This window comes from Gadus chalcogrammus, chromosome 15 (genome assembly GCF_026213295.1).
Source record: "Gadus chalcogrammus isolate NIFS_2021 chromosome 15, NIFS_Gcha_1.0, whole genome shotgun sequence".
Taxonomy (NCBI): Eukaryota; Metazoa; Chordata; class Actinopteri; order Gadiformes; family Gadidae; genus Gadus; species Gadus chalcogrammus.
In genome coordinates, this window is record NC_079426.1 from 22337535 (window position 1) to 22355055 (window position 17521).

The following is a 17521-nucleotide window of genomic DNA, read 5'->3' on the forward strand; positions in this document are numbered from 1 at the left end:
GCGTACGTGCGTTGTGTCAGGGCACGTACGTGCACGTGTGCGTGTGTGCGTGCGAGCTTGCAGGGTATGTGTTTGTGCTTTTTGGTGGCCTGCCAAAGCCATAGCTGGTTGAGCTGAGGCAGCAGATTCTTCAGTATAGTGTCCCATCATAGTGACAAGTGCATTTAGATCCAAGCTGATGGAGTCATTAACGGCAGCAGCACTCATTAGCGACACAAACATTTGTACACAACCATGCACGTGTGTGCGTGTGTGTGTGCGCAGACCAACACACACACACACACACACACGCACACACACACACACACACACACACACCCACACACACACACACACACACACACACACACACACACACACACACACACAGACACACACACACACACACACACACACACCCACACACACACACACACACACACACACACACACACATTCCCAGGCCAAAGGCCCATTATATAAACTAACAAACCTCGTAAAAAAAAGCATAATTTAACAGTCGATAAAATGCAAAACAAAGGAAATCTATCAACTGCTTACTATGCAGCATATTTATAGGTGGCCACAGTATGAAACATAATATCCTTCAGGAGTCCGGCTGACACACCTGCTTATGCCGGCAAGCAATCTCTGACACAAACACACACACAGGCACGCATGCACACACACACACATACGAACTCAGGCACACGCATGCTGCACAATCAAACACTATTGATTCCTAGAGTACTCAGAACGACAAAGCATCCATTATTGATTGCCCTGTCCTCTTGGTGTATGAGATTCTAACAACGCCCTGACTGTATTCAAGGTCAAGGCACCATTCAGAGGGAGAAACAAGCAGGAAAATCCAAGGGGCAAAACAACACGAGAGTCATCAATACATTGTGTCTTTTGTTGTTGCTACCGTGAGCAGGTTAAGGCGTTTTCAGCATTGTTTGTTTTTTTAATCATTTTATTTAAATGTTACCCGTCAATATCGTTCATTAATAATAAATATATATTTACATTATTGCCCTGCTCCCTAACAGCATGCATTGCAGATGCATTTTTGCCATTGCTGCATGCTCAGCTATATCAACCCATAAGAACTATAGGCAAATGCTATTGCATCAAAGCCAACTGAAAGCATGGTAAATCACCAGGGAAAACAGCGATAAAAGAACATTATGTCCTTTCTCCGTCTGTAAATAGAGTTTCCTCCTCTGATGAGTCATCGTCATGAGAAACATCCAGCTGTATGTTGGCCCAGGATCCCTGGCTACTAGCAGCGAGTGTGCAAGCCCCTGAACGCTGCCAGAAACAAACACCTCCCTGACACCTAATGACACTGTGGCACATGATGGATACACACCGGACGACCCAGGGAGAACCACGCAGCACAAACACAATAACAATCACTCAATAACAATCCCCCCCCCCCCCCCCCTCGAGATTTACATCTAATTTACGACTTTAACATAGTGATATAAATTCTTCGGGGGACAAAGGTTCACTGGTTTTCGACTTTGTTATGACTCGATTATTTAAATGCAGCGAGCAAATTGCCAGCTGAAATATTCGCTGGCTGCTGTGTCTTCATGTCACACACTCGGATTACACAGTTGTGACATTGTGTAAATGGTAATGGGCTTGCAAAAACCACGCCGCCACAGACCTCTATCCTCGCTTCAATTAGCAGCAGCATTTCCAGTTTGCTATAATGGGAAGAGTTCCAACCGCCAGTTAAAGACTCGGTAATGGACGCGATGTGTTTGATCAATCGGCGGGAAGGGGTGTAAAAAGAGATTTTGAGCGTCAGGCGAAGGGAATTACAGCACGCATTCAGCGGGATTAAAAAAAACAGCTTAAGGTTAGAGGCCCTATATTTGTCTTCATAACAATCTAATGGTGCACTTCAGAGCCTTAACCCATTTTAACCCAATATCCTCTACACGATTTGATATTCTTAATAGTACCGTTTTTTTGGTCAAGCAAAACAAGCCAGCCCAACAGGAGGTGACCCCCCTGGTCCCCGACACGCCCCCCGACCCCCACCCCCGGGTGTCCGGGCCTCTTACCGAGCTGCGCCCTCTCCCGCTGGATGTCCCTGAAGCTGAGGCCGCTGGTCAGGGTGCTCTCCCGGTAGCGGTGCAGGGCCTCCCGCTGCCCGTTGCGCCCCAGCTCCCTCAGCGCCGCCGCCTTGAGGGGCTGGGCGTGCTGTCCACGGACCCATCCCGCCGCGTCCGGGACCGTCCACTTCACCAGGTCGTCCAGGCGCACAATCACCTTCTCCGACACGGCGATGACCTCGTGCTGCAAGGAGAGAGGACGTTAGGACGGCATGCACAACAGAGCGACGCAGGGGGGTGAGCGAGAGGTGAGGAATCATCACTTTCATTGCATCATCGAATACAAATTCAATTCAATTCAATTCTATCCCCGAATCCTTAGCTCATACTTAACATTCTGAATGGACAACATCGATTCAAATCAAAATACGAACAGATCAATGTTCTTCTCCCCACATAATTGAAGAGTTCGCTGACTGAGAACTGAATTGCTTTTGCTTTGGCACGGCTGTACCTTTGTATTTGTATTTTAGTTAAGGAGATCGCATGGAAGTCAAGACTGAGATGAAAACTATCACAGGGAACAAGTAAACGCTGTCATACTCAATAACAGTGTCCCTCTCCCCCTCCCTTCTCACCACGAGCATAAACAAATCAAGGCCAGGGAGAAGGAGTTTTACAATAGGAAACAGGGAGGAGTGAATGACATCGGACGGAAATGGAATTGAAATGAGAACCAGTTGTGGAAACCAGGAAGAGAACAAGATCTGTCAATTTGTCAACGGAATGTAATACGTGGCCTGAGAGTAGCCATGGAGTAGCCACTCACTGTTCAATGAGGAAATACATTTCTCTGGAGGGATTCAATAGATATAGATTATACGCGTATACCAGCACTTAGGCTGGACTCAGTTAATCAATGGTATGGCAGTTAAATAGATGCAACACAGCACATTTACACATATATATATAATGACAGCACAAATATTGCGCCCATATTCTTAAGATTCTTAAGTATATAGTACAACATTTTAAAACTTGGTAGCACAGGAAGCAGTTAGAAAACAAATAGTTTCTTCATGGGGCCTACTTTACTTAAACTCTCCTCTTCTTAACATCTCCCCTGGCTGATTGAACACTTTAAAGCTTGACCTGAACAGGAAAAAGAAAAAAAAGCCTGATTTGGAGAACTGCAGGGCCAATTTTGTAAGGGACAAAGTAGAGTTGTTTTTCCTTTTTTAAATGTGTTTTCATTTGAAGAGCTAATAGCTGAATTGCTTGTTACAGGCGGAGTGGAATGGTTCAGAGGCAGAGGGATACTATTACGGAACCAGGGGGAAATCTGGAGGACAGATGTGAGGACAGTGTGTGTGTGTGTGTGTGTGTGTGTGTGTGTGTGTGTGTGTGTGTGTGTGTGTGTGTGTGTGGGTGTGTGTGTGTGTGTGTGTGTGTGTGTGTGTGTGTTTGTATGTGTGTGTGTATGTGTGTGTTTGTGTTTTTGAGAGAGAGGGAGAAACGCAGAAACTCATATAAAAGACAGAGCCATTTACCTTGGCAGTGCACCGTTTAACAAGTATCTGTCTGACTGAACAATCTCTCTTCCCCCTCAAAGAGACTGAAATACACTCACACACGCACCCACACGCACATACACATACAAACATATATATATATGCCTCTGTTTGCATTTCTACTACTTTTGCTTCATGTCTCCTATTTCTCTCTGACTCAAAAGATATATATTTATGCGTTCATATATTTTGAGTCAGAGAGAAATACGAGAAACATATATATATATATATATTTATATATATATATATATATATATATATATATATATATATATATATATATATTACACGTTTATCTATATTCATATGCATATATACAAAGAACCATGTATATAAAATATATTTATACACACAATATCTATAAACACTTACACCCTATATGCTCAAAGAACCAACTTGAATGCAAAACCAAAAGCAGCATCTCTCCCGTTCCTTTCCTGTGTTTTCTGTGTGCACTGTCTATAAATTTAGCCAAATTCAATTCACTCATCATCAGAACTGCGGGCATATCAAATCCCAGCCCGCTTGCAAACGGGTGCTCTCTTATAAAGCAGAAGCCTGTGAGGGATGGCTTGATATAGCAGTGCCTCCCTCGCTAAGTAGAAACATCAAACATGGTTTCTCGCTCTTTTTATAATGAGCTGTCTTCTTCTGTCAAGTGGTGGCGGGTGGTTGCAACTGGCTTTCCATGCGCCGGAGAAACTCACTACTGTTTCTTACTTGAGGAAGACGAATATAAAAAAATGAGGACATTTGAATAATGTAGAGCAACAGCAAATAGCATTCACCCCGCGGCCAAAATCCACAATGTATCTCCTCTGAAATAAGAGACTTTGATGCAATCTGCTGGCATCCCAGAGATAAACACGGCCAGCGTTCCTCTGTGGAATATTACACTCTAGTCCAATATAAAAACAAATGGTAAATTTGATAACTGCATGACTGCATGTCCAAAGGGCTTTAATTGCATACCAGAGCATTTCCCAGAGACACTGATAACCTTTAAAGAGGGTATTTCTGAAACAACCACTGCCCTCTCATATCAATCACTTGAATCTAACAGCGGCATGTGTGTGTGTGTGTGTGTGTGTGTGTGTGTGTGTGTGTGTGTGTGTGTGTGTGTGGTGTGTGGTGTGTGTGTGTGATCCTGTTTAGGAAATGGTTACTCGTGCAACACACACCACACACACACACACACACACCACACACACACACACACACCACACACACACACACACACACACACACACACACACACACACACACACACACACGACTACACAGACACAACAGGTGAGAGCAATTGAGCAGCTGTCAACACAGTGCAGAATATAATCAGTCTATGAACGGCAGCAACCATCTAAAAACAGGCCATATCCATTAGCCCTGCCAAACAGTGTTTACTGTGATTGCACCAGCTCACTGACACTTGCTGAAGGGTGAATGGGACTCATCCTAAATAGAATATAGCTATAGATCTATCCGACTGATGAGATAGAGAGAGAGATAGATAGATAGAGGGAGACAGACAGACCTATGTCTCATCACGTCTCGTAAAGAGTCTCAGAAGATACGCGGTGTGGCATTGAGTGCATTATGTTGTTAATTATATTTGGGAGGATTACGCAACACAACCCTCTATGAATACAAATGAGAGAATGAGTTTAACCACCGCCCACTCTCTGGGCTTTGCACACGCTTTAACTGTGATAACCCCATTTTTTCCTTTTTATTGCTGATGTAAAAAAACGTCAAAAGCATTCATATTTCTCACCACGGAAATGAAAACAAGCAAGTATGAGAGTGAGGCTGGGGGGGGGGACATAAAAAAGCAGAGAGCATAATGATCCAACCACACTTGGCAGGGGGTTGCTGATCGTAATAAAAAAAAGAACCAACCACAAAGTAGAATCTTTCACTCTACAAGATGTGCTGGGGACAAGACGGGAAACAGGGTTGTTTCTTCAGAGCAGCCACACTGCGCCGCGGCTCTGCGTTAGCATGCTGATGGTTGAGCTTGCTGGGTGAGCGCTGCCAGCCAGCAGGCTTCTGGGTAATATGGGTCACTGAGGGGGACTCCACAGCCCACAGCCCAGGGAGAGGTGACACTTCCATATCCAGCACATTAAAAGCGCTGTGGTGTGCGTTGTTGACCTAACGACCCCAACTCATGACACTCCTGAAGAACATCAGATAACGGCAGGTACGGGCTGGTTCACAGCAGCGGTTGGAATCTGTCTTCAGATTGCGCATCGAAAAGACTGTGAGATTGTGATGCAAAGACAATTAGTATCTGTCTAAACAAGAGGCAGCGTTTGTATTAGAGACGTGTTGTACGCTACACACAATTCAGAGATACGTTGTCAGGCAGACCGAATGTCTCATTCCAGCGAGCAGTGTTTTCTTATCTTATCTTATATATTACACTTCCTTTTCAGTCAGTACACGGTTCGGTTAATTATTAAGTGGTAGTGTCATTTCTTACTCACTGATGTATTAAACTAGAATCCAGGCAGTAGATTGCCCTTAAGAGGAATTGAAAGGGTAGGGGAGTCATTGACATGTTAATAATTCCCATTTGTACTGTCAAGCTACACCAATCTAGCCATATTGGGGGAGGGGGTGGGGGGAGGAGTAGAGGCTGTGAACTATAGAACGCTCTCATGGCTTCAGCCGGTCGCCACATTGAGATGAAACTCAGTGCAATGCGTATCATTACATTTATACAGACACAACCATATCTGCAATAGCTGCAAGAGGAGGGGGAGGAAGGGGGGTCCTAATGCTACATTCCTCCACACTGCAATCCTGTTAGCAGCAACTGCTGTTTCATCCATCGTATTTAAAACAATCTCCCTTGGAGAGTGTACTATGTTCATGTATATCTCTTTATATCCATCCATCTATCTATCTATCACTCTATATATGTATGTATTCATGTATGTATCTATCTATATATTTATGTATCTATACATGTATGTATGTATCTATCTATCTATCTATCTATCTATCTATCTATCTATCTATCTATCCATATATATACCTATCTATGGATGTATCTATCCCTCTATCTATGGATGTATCTATCTTTCTATCTATGTATCTATGTATCTATTTGTCTATCTATGTACCTCTAGCTATATCTTTAAGTAGGATGGGGTGTTTTATAAGTACTGGGGCTGTATTTATCTGTCATATGTCACAAAGAGGTTGTTAGGGTTAGGGTTAGGGTTTTATATTCACTCAATGTTTTTGATTGCGTTTTTACAGTTTCTACCGACCCTGTGCATGTGCACAACAATTACCCCCTTGCGGCTGATAATGTTATATTATTTATCGCTCTCTCCCTTTGAATCCCTCTCTCTATGTATGTATATATTTATACTTATACTTGGTCCTATACTTGTGTTATACAGTGACCAGTGAAGGTAGGCATTCCTGGCTGTCAGCCTTTCTGGGGCCGTGCAGTGCATTGCTCGGACAGGGCTTTACAGCTTAGGGCTCCGGGGAGCACTCGCCATAGGTGGGTGTCTGTTCCATCAAACGGGTACACACACACACACACACACACACACACACACACACACACACACACACACACACACACACACACACACACACACACACACACACACACACACACACACATATTAAACACACAATCCACTCAAGCCGAAGCAAACACCTGCACCCACACACACACACACACACACACACACACACACACACACACACACACACACACACACACACACACACACACACACACACACACACACATATATTAAACAAACACACAAACAAAGCATACACCCACACACACACATTAAACACACACACATACACACACAGACACACACACCTACACAAAAAACACACACACTCACACACAATCTGCCACACACACAAAGTGCCTCCGTCATGCTGGGAGGACTGTCGAGCCTGTTGCCTCAGAGAGGTCAGCACTGGAATTCATGAGGCCAAAAGAGATTAGTAATTGAGTAATGGACATGGTGACATGAACAATGAGGAGGCAGAGAGGACGAGCGAGAGAGGACGAGATAGAGAGGCATGGAGAGAGAGAGAGAGAGAGAGAGAGAGAGAGAGAGAGAGAGAGAGAGAGAGAGAGAGAGAGAGAGAGAGAGAGAGAGAGAGAGAGAGAGAGAGAGACAGGCAGAGACAGAGTGAGAGAGAGAGGGAGTGAGAATGAAACAGAGAGACTGAAACACTATATGAGTTTATTATCTGTCCCTCCTCACTATGTCTGACCTTGGCTTCAATGTCCCAAAACAAAGTTATCAGGGAAGGAAAAAGAAATGTGCGGGGGGTGGGGGTGGGGGATGGGAGGGTTGGAGGAATATGGCAAGGTAGGGGACAATTGAATTATAATATATATATTTTTTTCTGTTAACACTAGAGAGAGTTCAAGGTCCTGCTATCTAAACAGTGAGGGGGGGGGGGAAATGCTTGTACATAAAGTTCAGCCACTTAGCATAGCCTGTTTGTTTATATGCACAGAGTCACTCCGGCATCTGCAGGGGCGTGGAGCTCATCTTTTATTCACCGATTCTATTAGGAGATTAGTTTTACAACGCGCTTTATGGTGATAAATGAACGTAGCATTCGTTTACAGACACAACAGAGGAAAGCAGCTCAATAACAAGGCCTTCTCAAAGCCTTTCTTAATGTTGGCACAGCATTCATCTTGTAACACGACGCCGCTGCCTTGGCTCCTTTGAAGCATTGCTGTGATTTTTTTACCACTGTATTTAAGCATATGCACATACAGAGAAAAAAATATGGAAAATGGTACATCATCATGACAGGCGCATTATCAAAAGACATCACAGACAGTACTGGACGGATGGAGGAATATGAAATATCAGTGTGTGTATCGAGTGTGAGGGCAGCGGCTCGCCTATGGCCGTGTTCTCCTCTAAAGGTTATGATAACGATCCACTTTAGCTCCGAGGCACTGGAATCATACATCAAGGCTAATGTTTGCCCGCTCAAGCGGTTTGTCAATGACAAAGAGGAAAAGCCGATCTTAAGAACACGCACGCAAAAAAAAGGAGAAAGAAAAAGTCTCTCATGTGCTGACAAATCAGAGGGTTGGTGGAACATGTCATTACTTAGCTCTGCTGTGTCACACAGAATACTTTGGTCAAGGGAATCAAAAGATTTTCTCCAAGGATAGGAATGACAACCCCCTTAAACCGATGGGAAATATAGGGGTTTGTTTTCTGGTCCGACCTTTGAAGTTCCCAGAGTATTCTATTTTAAAGGATTTAAATTACACTATCCAAAAGGGCTGGTAATAATTTACATTGCTATTTCGGTGATAGTGAGGAATTCACTGGAGGGCAGTGTTCAGAGTTAATGACTTGTTCTGCGGCAGGGGGAGGCGCACGTGCATGCGCAGCGTCACGCGCACACACTGCACACACTGCACACACTGCACACACCGCACAGCCCCCCCCCCCCCCGTTTAAATTCCTGCCATTGTTGGATGAATAGGGGTGATTTGGTTTAATGCACACACTGGGCCACAACAAGGAAGCTCTGTGGGTGTCAAAGGAGGACTACTGTATTTAATGTGCCCTATCACATTTACATTAAAGTCATTGAGCGGTACGACCTTATCTGTGGAAATACTGGTCGCATAACTGGGTCACTTAGACATAACTCAACTAGTATCCCAGATGCCTGAATTACCATTTCAGAGTTTTCCCTGGGGAAAAATCAAAGGAGCAGCAAATGAATACAATCTAATTTCCCTACAAGCTGTCTTTCCAAGCACTGGAACACATGCATGGACTACTGCCACATACTGAAGAGATGGCTTTGGACACGAGCCAAAGTGTTTTCCACAGCAATCAATACTAGCCTACTGCTGCAGTCCCCGGCCTGTCAGTGTGTGTGTGTGTGTACATGTGCTTGCGTCTGTGTGTGCGAATGTGTTTGCGTGTGTTTGTGTGTGTGTGTGTGTGTGTGTGAATGCACGTGTCTGCGCGCACGCGTGTGCATGGCTGTTTGAGTGCCAAAAGCCTGTACTGTATGTGTGCCAAAGCCTTGTCAGCTAGAGGGGGGGACAAAATAGAAGAGAGGTCAGATGAAATCAGAGGTGATGATAATAACACATTAATATAACATGATCTAGAAATACCATCCGTGCTTGTAAAGACATATGCATAAACATATATTTATATTTATATTTATAAAGATATAAATATGGTTATGACATAATATGGGAATTCACAACCACTAAGGATATAACAGTATTGTGTTGAGCACGTATTTTCTCATATTTTTCTGTGTAACCCATATATATATATATATATATATATATATATATATATATATATGTACATACAGAGAAAGTTTGAATACTTTACTAAATAGTATGTCAGTCAGTAATGAGTATTAAACTGATGACACAGGTGTGTTGGTGGCCGTTTAACTTTGCAGATGGACCAACTGGGCCGAGTCCCACTGAAGGTGGGGTCTTGGATACAGGGCGAGTGCCACAACACAAAGCGTGTTCCAGAGAGCAAACAGTGCACAGCTATTGGTGGTAAACACTGCTGGTCAGACCGATATACCCCCCCCCCCCCCCCCTCCACACACTCTACACACACACACACACACACACACACACACACACACACACACACACACACACACACACACACACACACACACACACACACACACACACACACACACACACGTAACTATTAACTTGGAATATGGCTTTTAACAAACCCTGTGTAAATAAAATAAAGCTACAATAACCCCCCCCCCCCCCCCTCCCCATGATGTGAATGCTTTTCTGTTGAGGCAAATCGTTGGGATTGACACAGAATTGACTTTTTGTTCCCCGAATGGCTATTTCCATCTCTATAGAAATTGCTGGCTGCATTTTAAAGAAAAGGACCTGCAGCCCCGTGTGACAGGATGAGAACAAGCCCAGTAGGTCCCAGGTTGGCTGCTCTTGTCACTGCCTGCCTGGCGCAGCAGAGCTGAAGCCTGCACCCTGGGAAGGGCATCGGTGAGTAAGGAAAATACCTGAGCAATAACCAGGAAACAACACTAAAGCTCTGCATTCACAACACAACGGTGAATCAGTAATCCATTTCTCTTTCTTTTGCAGCCGGTTCAATAAAGCGCTGTTTTGATGTTCACGTTGTGAAAAGAGCAGTGTGTTTGGCATTCGGCTTCAGGCTTAAGATAATTGCTATCTCAAGATACAAGATATGAGCTTTAGCTCCCATCGCCCCACGTCGTCTTTGATCTGGCGGGGGGAAAGTAGAGGGAGCTGGTTGTGAGTCAAATGCCTGGGTGGTGATTTACTCCTGTATTTTGCCTCAATGTAAATCTGATTCAGTGTAAATTCAACTCCAGTTTAAGTCAAGACAAAACGCGGAATGAATGAACGTGTCAGAAAGATTTACAGGAATCAAAAATGCACGGAGGGCTCGGGGCTGCATTTACCACTGCTGTCATTTCCTACTCTGCTACACAAATCCCATAACTCCCGCACAGCCCTCTATCCACAGTTCCTGATACGGGTTATCGCCTCATCTATATGACCTAATTTCAATCCGCCATATGTGTCTATTACCCCCATACCATAGTGTTGTAACAGCCCCACATATGTTAATCTAGACCTCTTAATGACCAGATTGCTGCAGGAGAAATATTGTGAGCCAATGCGTTGTTTTTCTTCCTTCCTGATATTCGGTGGTGTTCAGTAGTATTTGTGTCAAGGCTCATTCAGAGGAAATAAAGGGCTATTGACATTTCTCAATGTGCTTTGTGGATTTGTGTGTCAGGATTACTCACTTGACTTGTTTATAGGTTTAGGGTTTCACGTGAGCCTCACTGGCTGACTCATGCAGATTATTAGTGCAGTGTTATGGGGAAAAGTCAGTTTGTGTCTGAACAGACTCGCTGAAGGTCATAAAGGGACTTGAAGTTGTCAGAGCCATTTCCACCGTCATATAATCAGGTTACAGCATTTGCAGAGAGTGTGAGCTTTTCCAAGCCCTGTAGGAAATTAGGTCAATCTGCCAACGTTGACAGCTGCAATTAGAACACATCCTCAAAATAGTCATGTGTAATAATAATAATTTAGCTTAAAATATTTCTCCTTCTGATTGTCGTTTCAAAGATGTATTTACATGGTGTATGGGTAATGTGCCATGATGCTAGGTGCTGCATAATTCATTCTAGGGAAATTGCCTTTGTTTCTCATATACATTTTAACATTGTCATAAAATATGCATTCTACAACTGTTACTATTGTTCTAGGCTCATGACGGAACCATTTTTCGAATGCATGTTCGAAAGTACAGAGTACGTATCCGTTTCTGGATGAGGGAACTAGTTCATATAATCTTTTCCAGATATCCAGTAGACTGGAATGTAAGCACTTTGCAATGCAAATAGGTGTTTGGGAAAAGGGGCGTGGCTGACATTTCCCTATTGCGCAAGCACATGGCCTCGGAATCGACGACACATGCACTTTAAGTAATTACTATATAATTGCATCGTGTTAAAGGCTATAGCACAAGGGCTCGAGGAGATGATATCCGTTGATGGAGGAATTCTGCCATCATAGATGATAGCTTGTCTAAGCAGCGAGCCATAAATAGCCACCTTTCTCATGAAAAGGAAACGTGATAGCCACTCTATTACTCAAGAGGAAAGAATGTAAGTAAACCATCAGCGTACCAGTCAAGTACAAACCCGGCTTTGTCCTTCCAGCTAAACAACAGAACAACACTAGAGAACAATTTCCACAGTCAAAACAAGAGCTGGGCACTCATGAAAGTGTCGCTGTGGGTTGCTCAATAATATCAATAAGGATTAATGGCAGCAGCATGGATCTTGGCCACATTATTTATTGAATGGCCGACGAGAAAAGTCATTCCCACAAACTAATCAAAGTAATGCAATTGAGAAGAGCAGTGTAACCGGATCACAGGCGTCCCATATGGCCACCGTCAATCACAACTATGGCCCAAAAGGTCAACAATAGAGGCGTTTAAAGTGGTGTTGCAAATATGAGCTGACACTATATTACGCAGGGAAAGACGTTTTTTCCACAAAGAACATTATGCAAATGGTGCAGAATAGTTAAGACATGTCAGCACACACTGTCTCAGTGTGCTTTAAGAACCACGGGGCAGCCTCCCAGTGATCTAGCAAACTATTGCAGCACCCCAGCTCAACACACTTTAATCCCATATGCGTCCGATACTATTTTGCAATTTCCGGCCTTATGTCATGCAAGTGACAAGCATTGCGAAAAAAATGAAATGACAGCGTCTACACTCGCAGCGATTCTGCGGATCTCCCCCCTATCTCCTCATAACGAAGCCCCATAGCGCACAGCGGCGAGTATTTTGGAGCGCAGCTGGACAAGTGCGCGTTACGCACAACGCACAGAGACACAGTTCACCAGGAGAACAAATACAACGCATCCATCGCTCGTCGCTCTGATCCTCCAAACACATCCATGTCGGCGGATCAATGCACTCGTTTATGGGTGTTTACAACGGCCATGCAAACTGACAACTGGGGGAGCGGGAGCCATGCCAAGAGACACAGCGCCATAAAGGTGTCATTCAATAAAAGTACAAGAGAACATGCATGAGGACATGAGAACATGAGCACAGAATCGGAGGTAAACCCAGCACAACATGACCCAAAGCAGGGATATAGGAGGATAATAGTGGTACATGTGGACATGCTCACCTCTCCGTGGCTGGCGGAGCGTCCCTTGGGGGTATCCTCGGGTAGGAAATAAAGTTTAGAGCTGGATAAAAGTTGTTTGCTCGTCCTTTCTTCCCAAAGCAGCTGAAGCTCCGCGATACAAATAGGGTCCCCAGGTTTACATCGGACGAGGAAAAAGTCTCCGAGCGACAGGATCCTCGGTTTGCCGTCCAGGCTGTGACATTTAAAGGCTTTGTAGAATATATAGGGTCCATGTAAACCGCAAGAAGAGCCCACCCACTGTGGAGAGGAAAAACAGAAATTGAGGAATTAATTCGTGAGGCAAAATCCCATTTGGCAAATAAATCTCGACCATCCACAGATAAATGGCAGGGTTAACGGGTGGAAAATATATCTACAATCAGTGAAATTACGTTGGAAAATGTATACATATTACGCGCTTGTTTGGAATCGATGTAACTATTTTTATCTGTTGCAATTATATGACAAAGATGTAATGTAGCCTATGTAATGTGAGAGGTCAATGTTACACTGCGTACCTTCCGTAGCGTTAAGTGTTTGCGTTGGGATGAGCGTAATTATACAATTAATTAATGTGTGGTTGATATAAAGCTTACCTTCAGTGAGTCCGGCTCCATCTCGACTATGAATTGATTCAACTCAACACGCTCTCCAAACTTGCTGGCTTGAATGGATTGCCGCAGGTCCTGGAAGGACAATAGCTCGTAGGGACGTTAAATGTCAGCAATATTCAAACAAATGGCGAATTAAAAATGATTCAAAAGATCGTAATTAATGCATTTGGAATTCATTGAGACAAGCATATTGATTTAAGAAGTAATTTATCCTATATGCATTTTCCACGTCACAATATGTCTCAGCAATATACCTTACACTCTAATACATATATATAGTTTACTCTATTTATTCAATACATTCATTTTAATTGGCAGGAAAAATATTTATTTCTCCATATATCTCAAATACAACAAAAGTATTGCCTTAAACGGCTTAAAGTATTTTGTTAATGTCCATTTTCAGGTTTTGGGAGATATATTTCTTCCAGGACTTTGGTAAAAGACGTTCAGTATGAAAGCCCATTTCTCCCAGTAATGATACCAGGGCGCTTACTGTGGACGCATTCAAGAAACAATGTTATATGAAAGTTAATAGGGCTATCAAATGTTTCCTCAAAAGACATTGTGTAAACCACGAGGCAGTAGCCTACGCTCGTTTAGCCTAAGAGGATTGGGTATGCGTTATACTGGAACGTGAAGGTGGACGTTGTTAACGTTCTGAACCTTTATATTTTACATGCTATAATGAAATAATGAAAATTAAGAGGCGGACTTCACGAGATTCACGGCGCGGTCCATTATGTCAGAATAAATCATATTTTAAAATGCTGCAATTGGACGAACATTTTGAACTTGTGCCAGCTTGAGTTTATTACGCGTAAGTCTTTACAATCTATATGTCTAATCATCTCAACATTGAATATTCATAAATAATCAAAACAATTAATGTAATTATCAAAATGGTAACTTTCTCATCCACATAAGAACGTCGTCGAATAGATCATTAAAAATCGATGTAGGACTGGGTTAATCTAGTGCATCTTCCTCGGATGAATGTATTATGTTTATCAACTGTCTTGTAAGCGTCAATTGAAAAAAATACCACTGCGGTCCACTGCGGTGTGCTATTTTCCGCTACCATCGACCCTTGGCCCGCTTTTTTCCTTTGCTCAGATCACACACCGTGGTGCAACAGCGATATATTTCTGAAACCGGCCGTCGGCGGTATTACACAATACGCTTTCCCCCATGGAATTCAATCCATGGGCAGAGAATGCAGTGACATTTATTCCCATCCAGTGAAGCAGTTCCCAGATACATTCATTGGTGGGTAACCTAGCTGTTAATATTTTACAGGCAACATACTACTTGAGCATCCGTTTCATCGAGGCTGTAGATAACAGGCCACACAAAATGTCCCCAGGTTGAACTGGGCCCTCAGATAGCAGAGATAACGTTGTAAACACTGGGTAGAGAGATCTAATGGTTGTTTCTACGGAAACGAATGACCTGATAGTAATCAAATAAATGTAATACAACAAAAATGAACATGTAGGCTGTACCAGGATGAACTATTAGATATAGTGTATAGGCTATACAATTTTGCCATGGGGAATACAATTTTACACAGAAATAACAGCGTGGTAAGATATATTTTGCCCATCTAAGGACATCCTATCTGTTTTATAAGGTACAAGATGGCAATATATTTTTCAGGCAAAATGCATTGGCTGTCTTAAATCAGGAGGCATGCACATATTTCAGTCATGGGAAAGGTGGCTTTAGAGAGAGGCACATTGTTTATACACTGGATATGAGTATGACTGCAGGGTTTCCTTGAGTGTGGGTTGGATTAAATCCCATATAGAGCTACAAGTCTCACAATTATCTCCCCTGATTTCTCCTCAGGCCATTTCAATGACTGGATCAATAGGGTTGCATTGTTAATGGCAGCCGGCATAATGAAGTCTCTGGTTAATCAATGGCACTACTCCAGCGCTTATCTGGTCATTGAAAGTGCTGGATTGTCAAGAGCAGAGAGCTGGCTAGCACTAGGTTATACCCAGGGTGCTATGTTGGATGTGGCGGTAACCCTGTATGAGTTGAGTTACATGTTGTTGACCGGTCTTCATTTAAAGCGAGCATAACAGAAACAGGAGGGAGGCGATGGGCGATTTCCTCAAACGCAGACTTCTGGCCGATGGATACTGGTACTTTGGGCTAGATAGTCACATGTAATGCAATGTCTCATCAAAGCCGCACACATCCGTCTGTTTTATTTATCTGCCTACATCTGCTCAGCATCCTGGGGGTGAGGGTTACACAACATAACATGAACGACCAGATTGCAATTATTTTGATTAATGTGAGGCTAGTGATACGCTCAATGTGACGATGCAATTTGGAAGTCTATTGTCGATGTGTGTCTTGTGAGTTGTTTAGTGGATATGCAATGTTAAGACACAGAAATATTGGAAACATAGGTTCAGGGGAAACTGAAAGATAAGAAACAACGCTATGGTAAGTAGACATGAATCTAGTAGACATGTTTCTTTATGTGAGCACCACCAAGTGGGAGGGCGGTGACTCTGTTTGTTTTGGTTTTTCACAAAATTTTATTTTCTGTTACAGTCTATGTACTTCGGAATTTCCCCCATTAGCACAGAGCAAGTATGTTCCCAGTTACTATTTCTCTGCCCAGATGGAACTGCGTATGACTGTGTGGGCCTATATTTTATCATTCAAAAAATGTAACTGCACCCAGAGGATTACCGTTTTCAATATGAATATATCCTCTTTAGAATGTATTGTTTTGTCTCAACATAATAACAGTAATACAGGAAAATGCAGAGTAAGAGGGTAGTCAAATTTATTTTCTCTGTTGTGTGTGCTACCATTAGCAACTTTGTACGTTGCAGCAATGTCTTATTTGTTCGTTCAGCACAGGTGTTCAGCATTTCAGTTAATGAGGTAACCTCATCAGGGAACTGAAATACACACGCACACATACAAACACACAAATAGTGAGCTGGGGCTAGGTCTAAAAACCACAGCAAAGGAAACCTAAAGCCAATAAAAACAGCAGATTGAACGAAAACACTGATGTTTCAGCTTGGATTATGAGCTTGTTCACAGCTCTGTTCATTCTGTGCATTAGTCATCAAAGACTTTCAATGGATGCCAGATTGTCAGATACTTAAGGATCATAATTATTTAATGATAAATTGGTCACAATTACCTTGAAAAATACTGTTGGTTTCTATATTCAATGCGAAAAATGTATAGGTATTGGGGTGCGATGGCCTCTCATTATCTGTTAACCTTCTGTTCGTTCCCATATACTCTGCCCAGTTGGTATCCATCTATCATCTGTGGAAGCCCCCGGACTATTAAAAATCCATCAAGAAATTTTTTCCCGGGCACACGTTTCGATAGTAACTTTACACCTCTGACTTTGTGCACGTATAATCACATTAGAATTGCCCCCGTCTGGAGTATTACTTTGAAATGTGATGCAAGCAGTGTTACTAGGCTAACATTAGCCCAAAACACACTATAACCCAGTCTTCACCAGCTATTC

General features: G+C 43.0%; 1 protein-coding gene across 1 annotated transcript in view; it reads right to left on the reverse strand.

The window, feature by feature from the left end:
• arid5b (AT-rich interaction domain 5B) overlaps positions 1 to 14055 on the reverse strand; it is a 74546-nt gene extending 60491 nt beyond the window's left edge. The window contains exons 1-3 of the mRNA XM_056608949.1: positions 13981 to 14055; positions 13385 to 13642; positions 2061 to 2295 (exon numbers count right to left, since the gene is read on the reverse strand). Of these exons, the coding sequence (XP_056464924.1) occupies positions 2061 to 2295; positions 13385 to 13642; positions 13981 to 14001 (514 nt within the window). The 5' untranslated portion in view covers positions 14002 to 14055. The remainder of the gene's footprint in view (positions 1 to 2060; positions 2296 to 13384; positions 13643 to 13980) is intronic.
• Positions 14056 to 17521: the final 3466 nt, after the last annotated feature.